Source organism: Rhincodon typus, chromosome 20, assembly GCF_021869965.1.
Source record: "Rhincodon typus isolate 14 chromosome 20, sRhiTyp1.1, whole genome shotgun sequence".
NCBI classification, from domain to species: Eukaryota; Metazoa; Chordata; class Chondrichthyes; order Orectolobiformes; family Rhincodontidae; genus Rhincodon; species Rhincodon typus.
The window spans coordinates 7,370,768-7,388,331 of NC_063351.1; the positions used below are offsets into that span (position 1 = coordinate 7,370,768).

Consider the following 17,564-nt stretch of genomic DNA (forward strand, 5'->3'; position numbering starts at 1 on the left):
GCTGACTTTTAGTTTGCAACTGATTTAAACCCAAGCTGGTGAATGCAAAACAAAAATCAATATTTCTCCCCCAGGAAGAAGACAGCTGCTGCAAATGTAGACTGATGTATTGCCTGATTCAATCTTCACTATCCTTTCCGGGATTTTATGAATGGACTGCACTGGGAGGGGCAAATTGTCAGCAGAGATGATGTCAGCAAGCTCGATGAAACTATTGTACAGCAGGGTATTCATGAGACTATAATTTCAGTGCTTTGTCAGATTGGCTGGCTGACTAACACACAGACTGCTGACGGAATGAGTGTTCCCTGTTGCTGGCTTGAGTCACGATTGAGCTGGTTAAAGGTGTTTGAGCTGCGGAGCGCAGCAGCATGTTAGTTCCTCGCGAGTAGATGGTTTTAAACTGGAAGTGGCCCTTCACCCGAGTGCTCCAGGGGTGCAACCGCATCTCTTTACCCCCCCCAACTCACCAGCCGTGGGCAGGCCTGGCGTCCGTGCTAGCAGCATTTCATGGCACCATGTTCTGCTTTTGTTTGCAGAACTCCTTGATGAAGCTGCAGAGCTTCGACATTGACCTGTGCTCATCGTTTCTGCCGAGCCCCGAGGAAAGTCCTGGAACACAACGGAGCAAGGAGCAACCCCCTCAAGTCAATCGGAACGGCATTGCTGATGAAGGAAGCAGTGGGGGTAAGATATTTAATGCATGTTAAAGATTTAACGTCTTATTTTTGATGCAGAAAGTGTCCTGTGCTTTGCTGTCCAAACGGACACCTTAGAATTCATTTCACTTGTACTTTAGCAAAGCTGCTGTCTTACAAATCCAGGGTGTCAATCATTTTGTTATCTTGTTTTAAATTCAGTTTTATTGTGCTTTTTTAAATCATTTGAAGTGGATATTGAGTTTCCTTTATAATATTGAATGTCTGTCCTTCCATTCTAGTTTTGTTTTATTTGATACATTGTTTTGTTTTATCAGAGCGCGCTGCCCCAATTATTGATTTCAAATTAATGCATCGGCAGGATAGTGACGGTAAGTACCTTCTGTCGTTACACACACAACCATTTGAAACTCGGAAACCTGCCCTTTAATCCAGTCACATCACTGCTTGTCTCACTTAATAACCGCAGCGTGTGTGAGGGCGTACCTTATCTATGTTGTGTCTTCACTTACAATCTAGAGATAAGGTGTGGATTTGTTCGGTAAGACTTGGTCATGAGCAGGAGCCTGTCGTTATTTGTTTCTTTCACGTACAAATCAGATTTTCATTTTCGTTCATAATTGGGTTGTTTTCTTGAGTTCAAATGTGCACCTTTTGATTTGAAAGGACTGATATCACCGATTTGCTCAGCTTTTGAGTCCTCAAGCCACGCACGTCAACCGTTCCTGTCCACTACATAGCAACAGAGTAGTCCCAATGCATGAACGACACTTGACCCATTTAGAAACAAGTTTGAAGCATTGTTGGAACTGGATGACAGCCTCCACGTCACGGAGTTAGCGGTGATATTGGTTCTTTAATAGCTCAGGTGTTGAAAGTCAGATTTTGAATGTGTCACGTTCTTTCAAGAGATTGTGTTTGAACAATGCAGGCTGTAATTGAATGTGCAGGTGGATTGGCACAGGAGTACAAAAATAACTGACTTCACTATAAATTCATGAGGACCTGCTTTAATGCTTAACAGTGACGCATAAGCTCAGCTGGGAGCTGGTCTGAAGGGCAACGGATCCATTCAAAAGCTGGATTTTTGAGGGATAGTTATCTCATTGCAGACCTACACTTTGGATGTTTATAGATCAGGCACTTAATATTTGCTGACTACTGTGTGGTCATGTACTGTTTACAAGGAAATACAGCTATTAAATGCTCTTTGGTGGTAGACTTCTGGTTTGGATGGTCATAACCACCCTGACAAAGAGCATCTTGTGAGTTTATTATAAGCCTGAAGCAATTAACTTTTGATTAGGGACCGCTGTAAGGTACAAGAGGGTTTGAGGTGTGCTTAATTGTGATGAAGGTGAAATCCAAAAACAAAGCTCTGAACCAATTGCAAGACCGCAGTCGAGTATATCACTCATCACCCAGACAGGTTGCTAAAAGGTTGGCAAGCTAAGCAAATAAAAGAAGGACAATGCAGTGGGTATGACGTTGTAAATGATCCAGAACAGCCAAGTAGCAGGAGTGCGTTCTGAGGTAAATTGTGTGAAATCAAGTGTCAGTTGTATGTGAGTTATCCCAGCGTGAATGGAATCGTGTCAATGTGCAGTGACTGTGAAGCTACAGAATGTTGACATAAAGGGGACCCAGAATCTGTGATGTAGGATTGGGGACACAGTGGAGATTCTCTGTATAGTCCAGAGAAGAGTTGTGAATAGTAATAAACAAAGACGTGACTCAGTTGATCATGTACCACCACAGGGTTTGAACCTTTTTTGTTTGCACATACGCAGGTGGGATTTTAAAATTTAAGTGCGGCTTTTTCAAACAGAGTTATTTTAGATTTTTGTACTCAGGAAGGCTTGTTAAGCCTTGCAAAAGCCTCTCATTGTCCGCTGGGAAGATAAGTGTCAGGAGTAGGAGGGTTGGTAAAAGCAGAGCGGACCCAGGGAAGCATAGCAAGGTGTGAAGGTCCATTGTGTGGGATTGGACCATCGTTGAGAGATTTTTGGGAACAAAAGGAGCTGCAATAAAAGCTTTTAAAGAAAAGAAACAATGCGACTCACCCACAGCAGTCTCTTGAAGAGTCACTGGTTAAATAGCTCGATGCCTGCTATCAATGTTTGAGCTGTCAGCTTCAAAAGGGTTAACAAGGTGTAGAGCTGGATGAACACAGCAGGCCAAGCAGCATCAGAGGAGCAGGAAGGCTGACGTTTCGGGCCTAGACCCTTCTTCAAAAGGGTGTTGGGATCCTGTACATCTTGAGGTGCTAATTAGCATATTCAGATGAGCATGTCAGGTGAAACAGGGATGCCATGGGCAGTGCAGGAGGACCAGTTAGTGATTCTTAGCAGACTGGAGTCTAGCTCTCCAAGTGGGTGGTGGAAGGGAAATTGAGCCCAAGATATATTTTAACATCACTGGTTGTCCAGCGTACCTGAAAGAGATTGGCCTGCAAAATGTTCACCCAATTCCATTTAAAGTTGCCATGAAATGGTGAACATGATAGACAATTATCTGTGACTTTATCGTATCAAAATGTATGTCAACGGGAAAGTGAGTGGCACTTTGAGTTGAGGCCCCGAGCTTTCACAGACTGGTTTTGAATCTCATGCAGATTTCTGAGCTGATGGGCTTTTATTGAACTGTCATGGGCAATTTGACCGGTGTGTGCCTTGCCAAGGTGCAGAACTTGGCACAAATTGGTGTTAAACTGAAGGAAATGGACATTATTGAAACATTTGATATGGTTCCTTATGGTAGGCTGCTCCAGAAGGTTAAGTTGCATGAGACCCATGGAAAGTTGGCAAATTGAATACAAAATGAGCTTGGTCATCGGAGACAAAGGGTAGTTTTGGATGGTGCTTTGCCGACTTTGAGGTCCATGACCAGCATTGTTCTGCAAGGTCCACACACAGACTTGGATGAAAATGTGTTTTCATCTGATTTTTGAGAGTTTGCAGATACTAAATTGGTGGAATCGTGGATAGTGAGGAAGCTAATCAAAGGATACAGCAGGATATAAATCAGCTGGAAAGTTGAGTGGAAAAATGACAGATGGAGTTTAATTCAGTCAAATGTGAAGTGATGCATTTTGAGAGGTCAAATGCAGGAGGAAAGTAGACAGTAAATGGCAGGACATTTAGGAGCATTGATATCCAGAGGGATCTTGGGATCCAAGTCTATAGCTGCCTGAAAGTGGCAATACAAGTGAATAAGGTATTAACAAAGGCATAGGGGATTCTTCTCTTCATCGGTCAGGGCATTGAGGATAATATTTGACAAGTCATATTCCAGCTGTATAAAACTTAAGTGAGGCCGCATTTGAAGTACTGTGGCAACCAGAACTGCACATACCATAGGAAGGGTGTGAAGGCTTTGGAGAGAGTGCAAGAAGAGATTCACCAGGATATTGCCTGGATTTGAATGTAGTAGCTATAAGGAGAGGTTGTACAAACTTGGATTGTTTTCACTAGAGCATCAGAGGTTGGAGGGTGACCTGATAATTTATATACATCTATGAGAGGCATAGAAAGACTCCAACTCTCCGTCCTTTCTCCTGGGGTGTAAATGTCAAATACTAGGGAGCATAGATTTTACAGCGAGAGGAGAGAAGTTTGAAGGATATGGGTGAGGCAAGTTTTTTTTTCACGCAGAGGATGGTAGGTGCTTGGAAAGTGCTGTCAGGGGAGGTGGTAGAATCAGATATGATAGCAACGTTTAAGACACATCTAGGCAGAGAACAGAGGGATGCAGACCATGTACAGGCAGATGGGATTAGTTTAGAATGGCATCATGGTCAGCACAGACACAGCAGGCTGAAGGGCCTGTGCTATACTGTTCAATGTTCTCTGGAGTGGCTATTGTGTATTTTCTGAGCTTTTATATTTTTTTGGACTTGGGTTTTTTTTTTCTTTCTGCCTGTGCAACAGAAAAACATTCCATTTACAGCCTGAGATGAGCCTATTGTCAACTTACTACCTCTTATCAACTTTGTCAGTCTGTTCTTGCAGCACAACCTGAGCCTCCACAGAGTGTAAAGTTAATATCGTTAATGGCTAGCAGTGGGTTCAAAAACAAGCTGAATTTTTCCAAGTTTTTAATGCACCATTATCAAGGTTTCCTGGGATTCTAAATCTGTAACTCACTATTATTATTTTATTCTTTCATGGGATGTGGATGTCACTAGCAAGGCCAGTGTTTGTTGTCCTCCCTAATTCCCATTGAACTGAGTGGTTTGCTTGACCGTTTCAGAGGGCACTTAAAAGTCAACCACATTGTTGTGGGTCTGGAGTCACGTGTATGCTAGACTGGGTAAGCACAGCAGGTTTCCCTCCCTAAAAGGGGCAAACATTATCTATTGACACTTATAGATATTACAGATACCATACTCTAAAGGGTATGAGTGAACCAGATGGATTTTTAACAATCAATGATGCTTTCATGGTCACCGTTATCGGTACTAATTTTATATAATTCCATTAGTTGCCATATTGGGATTAGAACCTGTGTTCCCAGAGGATTATCCTCTGGGCACTAGTCCAATGATGTTGCCACAATATTGGCGTAGGCATAGTGGGCCAAAGGCCCTGTTTCAATATGACTTTGCCACCATCTCCCCTATTTTTTTAGTGTGCCTTCAAACAGGCGATCGACAAATGCACATCCGATAGGAAGTGCAGTGGCTTCACTTCGTTTAAGCTGGATCTTGATTCTCCCACAAACTCAGGGATGTGCGCAGCAAGTGATCCTCTTTATCCGCCCCTCCTGAAAACCCAGGCAACTCTATCTTTTACCGCCTGAAGCCCAGGACGTCAGTATTTCCTGGGGGAGGAGACTATTCATTTAGCCACACAGAAGGAATATTTACTCAGGAGCTGGATTTGTTATTGATGAACTGGCAGTGCTCGGGAGTGGATGGAAGAAATGAAAAGCTTACTTGTTCCCCCGCATTTGCTGAGGACAAAGGGTTTTTTCTTATGATGGTATAACAGCTAGTTCACACTGACACCATAGCTATTACAAACCTTATGTGATGCAATAGAGATTTCTGCATGTTAGTGAATCATTATCATGAGAAAGGAGTAAGTGACTAAAGCTAGAATAATTGAGCCATACCGGGCATAAGGAGGCCATTCTGTCTCTCCTATCTGTGCTAGTTCTTTTTGAAATATCTAATCAATTAATCTTACTCTCTCGCTCTGTCCCCAAATTCTCCATAATGTTTCACTTTTCTAGCATTTACTGAATCTCCTTTTAAAAATTATTTGTGAATATGCTTCCAGAGTCCTTTTTAGTGCATTTCAGATCATCATTACTTGCTGGTTTAAAAATAAAATAATTTTCGTCTCTCCATTTTTCTTCCTGACAAATTATTTTAAATCTGTATAGTGACTGAATAGTGACTGAATCTTCCTCCAGTCGAAATGGCTTCTCATTATTTACTCCATTTTAAAACAAACCCCTCAATCTCCCTTAACCATTTTCTGCTTACAATTAGTTGCAGCTTCTCCAGTCTGTCTGTATAACTGAGGTATGTTTGTCCCTGGTACCAGGGGCAGGGGCAGGGACAGAAACCTCAGGCCCTGGTGCTACTCCTGGTCCAGACCCAAGGCACAAGCACAGCAGCCTATACCCCACTTAGGTGATGGCCTAGTGGTATTATTGCTGCTCTGTTAAACTCGGAGACCCAGATAATGTTCTGGGGTTCTGGTTTCAAATCCCGCCACAGCATAAGATGGAATTTGAATTCTGTTTTTTAAAAAAAGAAAATCTGGAATTGAGAGTCTATCGATTTACAGTGAAACCGATTTTGTTGCAAAAACCCATCTGGTTCAGGAATGTCCTTTAGGGAAGGAAATCGGCAATCCTTACCTGCTCTGCCCTGCATGTGACTCCAGGCCTACAGCAATGTGGTTGACGCTTAACTGCCCTCTGGGCAATAAATGCTGGCCTAGCTAGTGATGCCCTCATCCTGTGAATGGGGGCAAAAAATCAGGACCCGATTTAACCTTTTCCCAGAAGCCTGTCTTGGGCTCGGCCTGTTACCAGCTTGGTCTGCATGGTTTCCAAAGTAATTACACCCTTGGATACTCGCTCAAGCTCTAAGTACTGCATCCATGGTACTTTAATTCTGCAGCACTATGGGATGGTGGCTTGGCATTTTGGAGATATTGGTCTGGCACAAGGTGATTTACTACTTGACTTTTCAAGGTTTTTTTTGCAATTAAGTAAACAGCTGAAAGAAACACTACAAAAATAAACAGCAGAATGTTCTGCAGGTAACTTGTATTTTCGTTCAGATTTTAAGAAGTACTATGTCAATCATTTTTGAAAAATAACCTTGAAATTGAACACAAATATGTGACATGGACATGTACAAGGGGTGGCAACAAATGTTGACCAGTCAGTGATGCCTGCATTCCCACAAACGAATTTTAAAAAAGTTTGATTCCTTGTTTCGACTGTTCAAATATAGTCAAACAATTCCAGGCTTTCGTGCTGCATTGTCCCTTTGTGCAAGACTGCAGTCTGATGACTTTGTTTGTTTGTCCTAACTCTAGCCTTGAGGGAGAGAACAAACTCCTAACATGTCTGGCTTATTTTTACAGAGCCAATTCCAGCCTTTGAAGGCTGGCAGAGCGAGCTGGAGAATGGAGTCGAAGCCCATCGATCCCTGGGGGCTGGTAGGTTGCTGCACCACATCGCAGAGGGTGACAACCCACTAGTTTCACCGCGTTGCTCCAGTTTCACCAAGAGCCAAAGATTTGTATTGGACACGGAAGCTGCCCCTTCTCCACCAAGTGCTCAGCTCTTCATCATGTAAGGAAAGGAATATATTGCACCTTATCCTTTCGCAAGCACAAAAGTATGTGTTTGCAACGTGGATGTTTGCTCAAAGTGTCTCTTCTTTTCATATCTCGCGTGTATCTTAATAAACTGCAGGGTAGGGATGGTATAAATATAAGCTGCAACTCAATTGGTAGAGTGTGATGGAGTGCTGCACTGTTACAGGTGCTGCCTTTTGCTTGAGACCTTAACCTGAAATTCTCTCTGTACTCTTAGATGAAAAATTCCATGGTTTTATTCCAAAGATGATTTCTACACCATGATTTATCCCATGACAGATAGTACTGAAACATAACCTTGTTGCTGGTTTTACAGTCTAGTTTGCTGTGCACAATCTAGTTGCTGCATTTCCTACGTTACAGCAGTTAAACCAGAGTACAGATTGCTTGGTCCAGGCTGCCAGTGAAGGTGGACGGGCACGATGTGCACTAGGACGGCCTGCCAATGAGCTTGTGCTCAGTTGTTCCGGGAGTGAAAGAGAAACATGAAGTGTTTGAGCTTACACGAGAGTGCATGAGTGAGCAAGCACTCGACGTGGGAGACTGTTCACTGGCACCTGTGATGTTTTCCATGTTCGCTCCCTCTGCCATGATATAGTAGCCTGTAAGTAGGTTCTCAAGGCCCAGAGCTGCAGTAGCCAACACAGATATATCCCAAAATGCTTCCGGTTGCCAAGATTTAGCCACTGGAGGAGGAGCCCATAAGAATGCTGGCATATACAAACAAGCAAAAACGATGCTTAAGGGACTACAAAATACGGATTCTCAATTGTTCTGCATAAATTACATGAGCCGATAGAATTCAGTCATTAGGGTAAAGTTTTTTTTTGTTCACAGTACATGGATATTGCTGGGTAGGTCAGCACTTGTTATCCATCCCTGAATGGTCTTTGACTGATGGTGAACTTTACCATCCAATGAAATTGGCTGATCTTATAGTCTTAGAGCGCTTGATTGCTCTAATCCTTAACTCCACTTTCCTGCCTTTTGCCATACCAGTGATTCTCCTACTGATTAAAAATCTATCTACTTCAGCCTTGCATATAGTTAACAGCACAACCCTCTATGGTGAAGAATTCCACAGATTCACTACCCTCTGAGAGAAGAAATTCCTCCTCATTTCTGTCTTAAGTGTGTGACTCCTCATTCTGGTCCTCGACTCTCACTAGGGAAACAACCTTTCCACATCTGCCCTGTCAAATCTCCAAAAAATCCTATATTTGTTTGAATCAGGTTGCCTTTCATTTTTTTTTTTAAGACTCCAGTGAGTACAAACTCCTCTCCTCACAAGGAAAAACCGCACAAACGTTCTTTGAATTTCCTCCACTGCCAATTTTATCTTTCCTTCATTTTTGGCGGAGGAGGAGGAGGAGACCGGGAGCGAGAGGACCCCTGGGAAATATAGTTTGGGTGGAATCAAAACCTGAGACCCCACAAGAGTGGTGTTGCCCACCCTTCCACCTCCTCTAACCCAAGAATAAAAGGGTAAGTAAGTTATTCTCTAATTTTTACAAATCTTTCGGGGAAGTTTAAATTTAGAGGGGATGGCAGTCAGGGCAGTGCAATGTTTCTTCTGCAGTATGTGGGAAATAAGAGTCAACAGATGATCAGAGGTATAGATAGAGTAGACAGCCAGAGACTTCTTCCTAGGGTGGAGGTAGCTATTACGAGGGGGCATAGTTTTAAACTGAGTGGAGGTAGATATAGGGGAGATGCCAGAGGTAGGTTCTTTACTCAGAGTGGTCGGGGCATGGAATGCATTGTCGAAGAGGGTAGTGGAGTCGGCCTCATTAGGGGCATTTAAGCGTCTATTAGATAGGCGTATGGATGATAGTATAAGGTAGGGGTGGAGGTTAGATAGACCTTGGGTTTAGGGTAAAAGTTCGGCACAACATTGTGGGCAGAAGGGCCTGTACTGTGCTGTACTATTCTATGTTTTAAGTTCTTAGATAAGGGGAGTTGTGGTCTGACTAATATCTTGTATAGTTTTAGCAAGACCTCCATACTTTTATGTTCGATTCCCTTTGCAATAAAAGCCAATACTCCTTTTTCCTTCCCGGTTACCCACTGAACTTGAATGCTGACTCTCTGTGATTTATGCACAAGGACCCCACATCCCTTTGAGCTGCAGCTGTCTGCAGTCTTTCTCTATTCGAATAATATTCGGCTCCTCTCTTCTTCCTACCAAAGAGCATCACCTCACAATTCCCCACGATATTTCATCTACCAACGTTTTGCTCACTCACCTCTATTCCGCTGTTATCCTCAGCACTTGCCACCTATTTTTGCGTCACTTCAAACTTGGTGATAGTTCATTCACATTGCTTTATTCAGGTCATTAATATATATTGTAAATAATTGTGGCACCAAACACTGATCACTGAAACTCCACTAGTTGCAGTTTACCAACCTGAAAATGTCCCCTCGACACCATCACCACCACCTCCCCTACCCCCCACACCCCCTTATTAATTAACTAGTTCTCTATCCATGCTAATATTCTATCCCAACGCTTTGGGCTGTTATCTTGTTAAGTAGCCTTCTGTATGGTACATTATTGAATTTGTGCCTTTTGGATATCCAAACATATTACATCCACTGCTTCCCTTTCCCAGAAGGCCTTTGATAGGATGCTCTTAAAGAAGAAAGCTGATCAAATGTACCCTCGTAACTGAGACTTTTCATCCCACGCAACATTCTTGGATCTGAGATCAAGAAAGAAGTGGTGTTGGGTCCCTTGAAGAGCATTAAGATGGATAAGTCCCCAAAGCCCAATGGTATGAGTAGAGGATTAACTGACTGGCAGATAAGAGTCGGGATAAAAGGGTCTTTTTCACTAGTTGGAATTCCACAGGAGGTTAGTTTGGACCACAACTATTCTTGTTATACATTAGCAATTTAGACGATGGAACAAGGGCATTGATGCTAAGTTTGCAGATGACACCAATTTTGGAGGGATAGATGGTGTTGAGGAAGCAGAAGGGCTGTGGAAGGATTTGGACCTGCTGGGAGATTGGGCAAAGAAGTGGCAGTAACATTCAAATTCACTTGGCAGTTAGGAAGGCCACTACAATGTTAGTATTCACTTCAAGAGGGCTAGAATACAAGAGAAGAGATGTTCTGCTGAGGCTGTATAAGGCTGTGGTCAAATCATATTTGGAATATTGAGGAGGTTTGGGCCTTGTATCTAAGAAAGGATGTGTTGTTGTTGAGGGGGGCTGCCACAGGAGGCTTACAAGAGTGATCTCGAGAATGAAGGACTTTTCATCAGAGGAGTCTTTGTGGACTCTGGAGTTTAGAAGGTTTGGGGGGTGGGGGGTCTCATTGAAATTTATAGAATGCTAAGAAGCCTGGACTGAGTAGATGTTTAGTAGCTGTTTCTACTAGATGGAGAGACTAGGACCTGAGGGCACAGCCTTTGCCATTTCCTGATTCCCATTATTATTTCCTGTCCTCATTTTCTAAAGAGGCCTATCTTTGCTGTTGCTTCTCTCTCCCTTTTCATTTATTTAAAGAAACTTTGACTATCCATCTTGATATTACTATCTAATTAATTTTCACCATTTGTTTGTCATCTTTTTGTTGATTATTGTATGTTTTCCCTATCATTTTGATATTATCCTTAATTCCCTAGGTAACCACGGTTGGTTTACCCCCTTCTTAGAATCCTGTTTCCTCACTGGGATATATCTTTGTTGTGAGTTGTAGAGAAGTGAGGGTCCTCGGACAACTGGAGAGCCACGGGGCAGTGTCCTGTGAATGCAGCCAATGGCTGCCTGCTCAGTGAAGACCCTGACTTGCTTCTCTCCTCTGCTCAGGTGGAAAGGATCCCTGAAGACCGATTTTGTTTCTGAGGTCTCCTAGCTTTGGAGAGGTCCTCAGTCCTTTTGTTGTCCAGACCCTGGATCTGCAATAAAACTGCCCTGACCCAACAAACCAGCAAAACATTGTTTGAAGTCCCCTATCAGTTGTAGAAGAGAGAAATGATGCTGAACCATATACCTCCCTCCTGAAATGTAAAGCTCCATGGTTAATTAGCAGCTTAAATGCAGAAAAGAACAACGTGATTTAATCTAATAGACAGCCCACTACTGCAAGGTTCCTGCTGTGCATGAGTGAATCTGTTCAGTCAGGCACTGGGATAGCCTCAAAAATGAGTTGGAAAAGTATAGGATCCTTATTCAACTGTGATAATTACACTTTTACAATAGTTCCTGCAGACTGTGTGCACCATTTTGGTCACTTAGGCAGTCATTTTATGCCAGCAAAATGGACATAGAGCAATTGGATTTCCAGCCCACTTAATGTATTTTAGCTGCTTCAAAAGGAAACAGTTAACCTTGTCCAGATCCAATGAGCTTCAATTACTTTCGCATAATCTACCAGAGGCAACACCTTGTGTTTGACATTGACGGAGCATTTAAGTGCTTTGAAACTTGACAGCTGAGTGACAATTGTAGTTTCCCTTGAGCAGTAAAAGCTGCATTAAAGGCAAATTAATGCAATCTTCCTCAGCTTTTTCCAATTAAAACATTACCTTCTTGCCTAAAGTTGAAGATCATACTCGTCTGAAACTGATGGATCTTCCCTGGCCCCAGCTTCCTTTGCCAGACCTGCTGAGTTTCTCTGGCATTTGCTGTTTTATTTCAGTTACCAGCTACACTGGTGAGACAAAGATTATGGGGAGGACCTGGAAGGTGTTGCTGTAAGAAAGCAAGGACCAGCCTGAGATTTCATAAACTCTAAACCATGCACTGATGAATATCACTTTGGTGTTCAAAGGAGGAAGTGGTCAATTACAATACTGAGGCTGAAATGTACATCTAGCACTCCCATTAAGTATTTTACATTTTTGCTGTTTCTGATTTCCTATTAATTAATGTAAAGTGAATTTCCAAGCTAGATTGAATTAGGTAAACCTTTCTTTCTCTTTCATTCTCTCTATTCTGTCATGAAGTCCATATATCATTGTTGAGGGTGATGCATAAGGCATTCCTCAAAATTGAGCATTTTAGATCCTCACATCCTTGTACACCAATCCCTTCCTCACCTTCTCCCTATGGTGAAGTATTCCATGCCCATCAATTTCTCTGAGCCCTCTCCCAGCCTTTTATTGACAATCTTTTAAACTGAAGGATTCTCACTTGCCAGCTGGGGAAAATTTTCTGTCCTTTCTCACCCTCCTCAAACCCTTCATCTGCTGAACAACAATTTTGTCGTACCAATCTCCAACTTTTTAAGAAAATTGCAGTAAATAATCCGGAGCGTTATTCCGACGTACGTCTGAACCTGGGTGCGTTGCCATTTGTGAGTGCACTGTCAGACTTGGGGCTAAGTGAAATAATTGAAGTTTGGATTGAAACGAGAAAAGGCCTGTGTCTATACACTGCCTCTCACAACTAAGGAGCATCCCAGCATTTTAAAATAAATAAAAGTAGGAGTTAGCCACACAGCCTGTCGAACCCACTCCAAATTACAACTGGGAAAGTGTTGCTGAGGTGGTGCTGTTACAGTGCAGGAAATGTGGATCTAATTTGTGCACAGCAAGTTCTCACATAGAGCAATGTGACAATAACCAGGTGGTCTGTTTTCTTTAGCCCATCAACAGACAGGTTGGACAAATGTTGCGTTGTGGGTCACTGGGATATATATGAAATGATAGAGCTGTTGTATTGCATCATTTACTGGACTGTACTGTGAAAAGGGCAGCGGCGGTCAGTCATTGTTACCCTCTCTGAGCCCCGTCTATTCCATGCTCCCCCTTTGCTGTTATTATCAAACCTACCTTTGCTTCCTCTGGCCCTGGAGGCTGCTCCTGGGAGAGATGCGCATTGTTTTCTGTTAACACAGTCAAATCCAACCACAAATTCACCAAGGTAAAGGGTGTGGAAAAAGAGGTGGAAGTAGCTTGATTTGGTAATGACAGAGAGCCGGCGTAAAAAGGCAATGTAGTACAACAGGAACATATGGGATCTATTTGATGATGCTGAGGGAAGTGAGGATGATAGGCACTGGCCATAATCTTCCTATCCTTGTTTGATACTGAGCTGGTGGTCATCACAGTGTCTCAGTGGTTAGCACTGCTGCCTCTCAGCGCCAGGGACCTGGGTTCGATTCCAGCCTCGGGTGACTGTGTCTGTGGAGTTTGCACGTTTTCCTGTGTTGATGTTGATTTCCTCCAGGAAAGTCTGGTCTAGTGAAGGAAAGTTGGCTCAGATTTGTTAGGGGCATGTGGTTTTAATGACTAGCTTGAAAAGCTTAGAGTCGATGAGGGAAAAGCAGTGGATGAGGTGTACATGTTAGAGGTTTTTGCTAAAATGCCAAAGAACAGCCTTGCTTGTGAAGTTAGTCCATTCACTCAAAGGAATGGTTGCAGGATGTTTGAAGTTGGCTGAGTAAAAGGAAATAGTGTAGGGGAATAGTCATTTTCCAGTCTAGAGGCAGGTAAAAGGCAGAATTCTCCAGGATGAAGTAATGGGATTGCTGCTTTTCCTGACCTACGGTTAAAACCAGATGACTTTGGGTCAGATATAGGCCATTTGGGCCATCAACACTGCAATATTCAATTTGGTCGTGGCTGATCTGCTGTACAACTCCATGATAATCCTCCGATCTACTTTCCTGGCTTTTCCCTATAACCCTTGATTCCCTTGTTGATTAAAAATCTGTCTATCTCAGCCTTGAATCTACTTAACAACCCAGCCTCAAGTGCCCTCTGCTGTTTGTAAGAAAAAAAAAAATCCACACATCTACTACCCTCAGAGGAAATTCCTTCTCATCCCAACTTAAAAGGACAATCCCTTACTCTGCAATTCTGACCCCTGGTCCTAGACTCTCTCACACAAATTACCTCTTCATACCTGCCTTATTGAAGACCTAGACCTGGGTACTGGACACAATTGCAATAAGTGGAAGTGACACAAAAGTTGTAAGAATTGAAAATGTACAGGTGAGTGGAAATCTGGCAGTGGCAGATCCTTTTTCTATTCACTGGGCCAGCACTTATTACCCATCCCTAGTTGCCCTTGAGAAGATGGTGGTGAGCCTTCTTGAATGCAGCAGTCCACGTGCAGTACGTAGGCCCACAATGCCCTCGGAGAGCCTTTCAGGATTTTGACCCGGCGACCGTGAAGGAACGGCAATATATTTCCAAATCAGTCTCATGAGTGACTTGGAGGGGAACTTGCACAGGGTGGTGTTCCCATGTATCTGCTGTCCTTGTCCTTCTAAATGGAAGTGGTTGTGGGTTTGGAAGGTGCTGTCTAAGGATCTTTAATGAATTTCTGCAGGGCATCTTGTATATCGTGCACAGTGCTGCTACTAAAGCTCAATGGTGGAGGGAGTAGATGTTATGGAGATGGTGTCTATCAAGCTTCTTGTGTTGGAAACCGTACTAATCCAGGCAGGGTGGGGGGTGGGTGGGAGTGGAATGTTCCATTACACTCCAGACTTGATTTGTAGGCGATGGCTAGATTTTGGGGAGTTAAGAGGTGAGTTAGCGGCTACGGTATTCCTAACCTCTGACCTCCTCTTGTACCTACTGTTTATGTGGTGAGCCCAGTTGAGTTTATGGTCAGTGGTTATCCTCAGGATGCTGATAGTGGAGGATTCAGCACCAGTGACCCAGGTTTGAGTCTAACCTCAGGTGACTGTCTGTGTGGAGTTTGCACGTTCTCCCCAATGTCTGCATGAGTTTCCTCTGGGTGCTCCAGTTTCCTCCAAAGATATGCAGGTTAGGTAGATTAGCTGTGGTAAATGTGGGATTACTGGATCTGGGTGGGATGGTCTTCGGAGAGTCGGTGTGGACTCAGTGGGCTGAATGGCCTGCTTCCACACTGAAGAGATTCTGTGATAACTCTATTTTTGAATACGCCCAATACTGTCGTCTGCAGTTCCCCACCAATCAGCAATTCCTAAGATGTTTGTGATAACTTTTTGTCTTGGGATTTGGAAAGATTATCCCCAATGGCCCCTCAGAAGCTGAAGCAGAGTTGGCTTTTTGAACCCCTGCAGTCTCGATGGTGAAAGTATACCCCCAGTCCTGCTCAGTAAGAAGTTGTAGGTTATTGACTCTGATGACGAAGAAATGGTAATAAATTTCCAGCTCAGAATGATGTATGACTGCAAGGGATTCTGAGGGGACAATGTTCCCAAGCACCTGACCCTTCTGTGTGCTGGAAGTCATGTCTTTTGGGAGGTTAACTACGTGAATGAGAAGAAAGTGTACAGCAGAAATTATGAATAATATTGCAGCAATATCTGCACCTTCAGTCAGTGCCTACACTATCCGTCGGCCTTCCAAAGCTGTCTCATCGAATTCCAAACCAGGGCTGACTCTGCTCAGTGTTTGAAATTAATTGAGATTGGGGCATTTTCAGAGTGTTGATTATGATGAGGAAACAAGCAGCCACTTCATGTTTTACTTTATGGAGAATGAATTGTTATTATAAATACTTTGAAGGACTTCATCATTATTTTCAATGTAGCATCCTTCATGCACCTCTGACTTGTCTGGATGCTACTGTACACAAGGTCCCTATTTTCTGTTGAACGGGGGCATTTGGATGATGACTGTTGTGATTCTTACTGTTTTGCTCCATTTGAAAACTCTTCTGGGATAACCCAAGGTTTTAACCTGACTGCATTGTTCACTCAGCACCTGCATTGAGTGCAGCTTAGCGAATTGAGGCTTTGGTCTATAAGATAATGACCTGTGACATCAAAGAAGCTGAGCCTCATCCAACTGCTTTTGTTGGCCTTTCCCAGTGTATAAAACCTGATGAAGTATTGTTTGAGGTGTGACTATAGATTAGTAGATTCCTCCAGAATTAGATTGGAGTGATCATAGATGATATTTTAAAGAGTTTTACAAACATAATGAACAACATTTCAAGGTAACTTCTTCCTCCTCCAATATGACAAAGGGTAAATTAAATAGAATGCAGACAGAGGAAATGCCTTTTTAATTCCACTGAAACACCTGAATAGATTTGTTAAATGAAGAAAATACAATAATTCCTTCCTTATTGTTTAGTGACTTGTTAAAATTAACCCAAGCTATAGATGTCAGGCTCTCCCTTTATAGGAGAAAACATTTCACATTTATATAGTAACTTTTCCGCCTCTGGCTGTTCCAGAGCACTTTACAGCCAAAGTAGTGTTTGAAGTGTGCTTGCTGATTTATAATGGTGTAAGGCCTATCTGCCAAAAAATAATTCTCTTAATTGTGCTGAGCACCATTCATGTTCAATGCCAGCCTTCCTTTAATAGGGCAGAACTGAGATTGTGCAGTCAGATGTTAGGGATAACACAGTGTGGAGCTGGAGGAACACAGCAGGCCAGGCAGCATCAGAGGAGCAAGAAAGCTGACGTTTTGGGTCGGGACCCTTCAGAAATATTCCTGAAACGTCAGCTTTCCTGCTGCTCTGATGCTGCCTGACCTGCTGTGTTCCTCCAGCTCCACGCTGTGCGTTATCTCAGATTCCAGCATCGGCAGTTCTTACTATCTCAGATGTTAGGAATAGTTGGTTAGACTTACAGATTGTCAACACTATATTGTAAAATTGTGCTGTCATCCATTTTGCAATCTTCTCGCATTCTTCTTTTGCATGTACTACGTTAACCTGGGAAGTTCTCGCCTTTAGTTTGATTTTAGGGTGAGTTCTCCAGTTTATAAACATCACTTACAATTGATTGGATGTCTCATGTTACCTGCCTCACTGGAGCAGTCACAGTGCTTGCAGTCAGTGTCGAGCTTGTCTTGGATATAAGGGCTGATTCTGTACAGGGGTGTTTCCTGGAGATTGGGCAAAATAGCAGATGGAATACAATTTGGGGAAGTGTGAGGTTATGCACTTTGGTAAGAAGAATAGAGGCGTAGACGATTTTCTGAATGGGCAAAGATTTTGGAAGTCGGAAACACCAAGGGACTTGGGAGTCCTAATTCAGGATTCTCTTAAGGTTAACATGCAGTTCAGTTACTATTTAGAAAGGCAAATGCAATGTTAACATTCATTTTATGAGGACTAGAATACAAAAGCTGAGATGTACCCCTGAGGCT

General features: G+C 42.9%; 1 protein-coding gene across 6 annotated transcripts in view; it reads left to right on the forward strand.

Moving 5' to 3' along the window:
- fam13c (family with sequence similarity 13 member C) overlaps positions 1-17,564 on the forward strand; it is a 98,929-nt gene that overhangs the window by 61,518 nt on the left and 19,847 nt on the right. For 4 of the 6 annotated variants that reach the window (XM_048608885.1, XM_048608887.1, XM_048608890.1 and 1 more), the window contains 3 exons: positions 540-687; positions 977-1,030; positions 7,268-7,478. In XM_048608885.1, coding sequence (XP_048464842.1) covers positions 540-687; positions 977-1,030; positions 7,268-7,478 — 413 coding nt within the window. Of the gene's footprint in view, positions 1-286; positions 346-539; positions 688-976; positions 1,031-7,267; positions 7,479-17,564 lie in introns of those variants that run through there. The other 2 variants (XM_048608888.1, XM_048608886.1) reach the window with 2 other exon arrangements.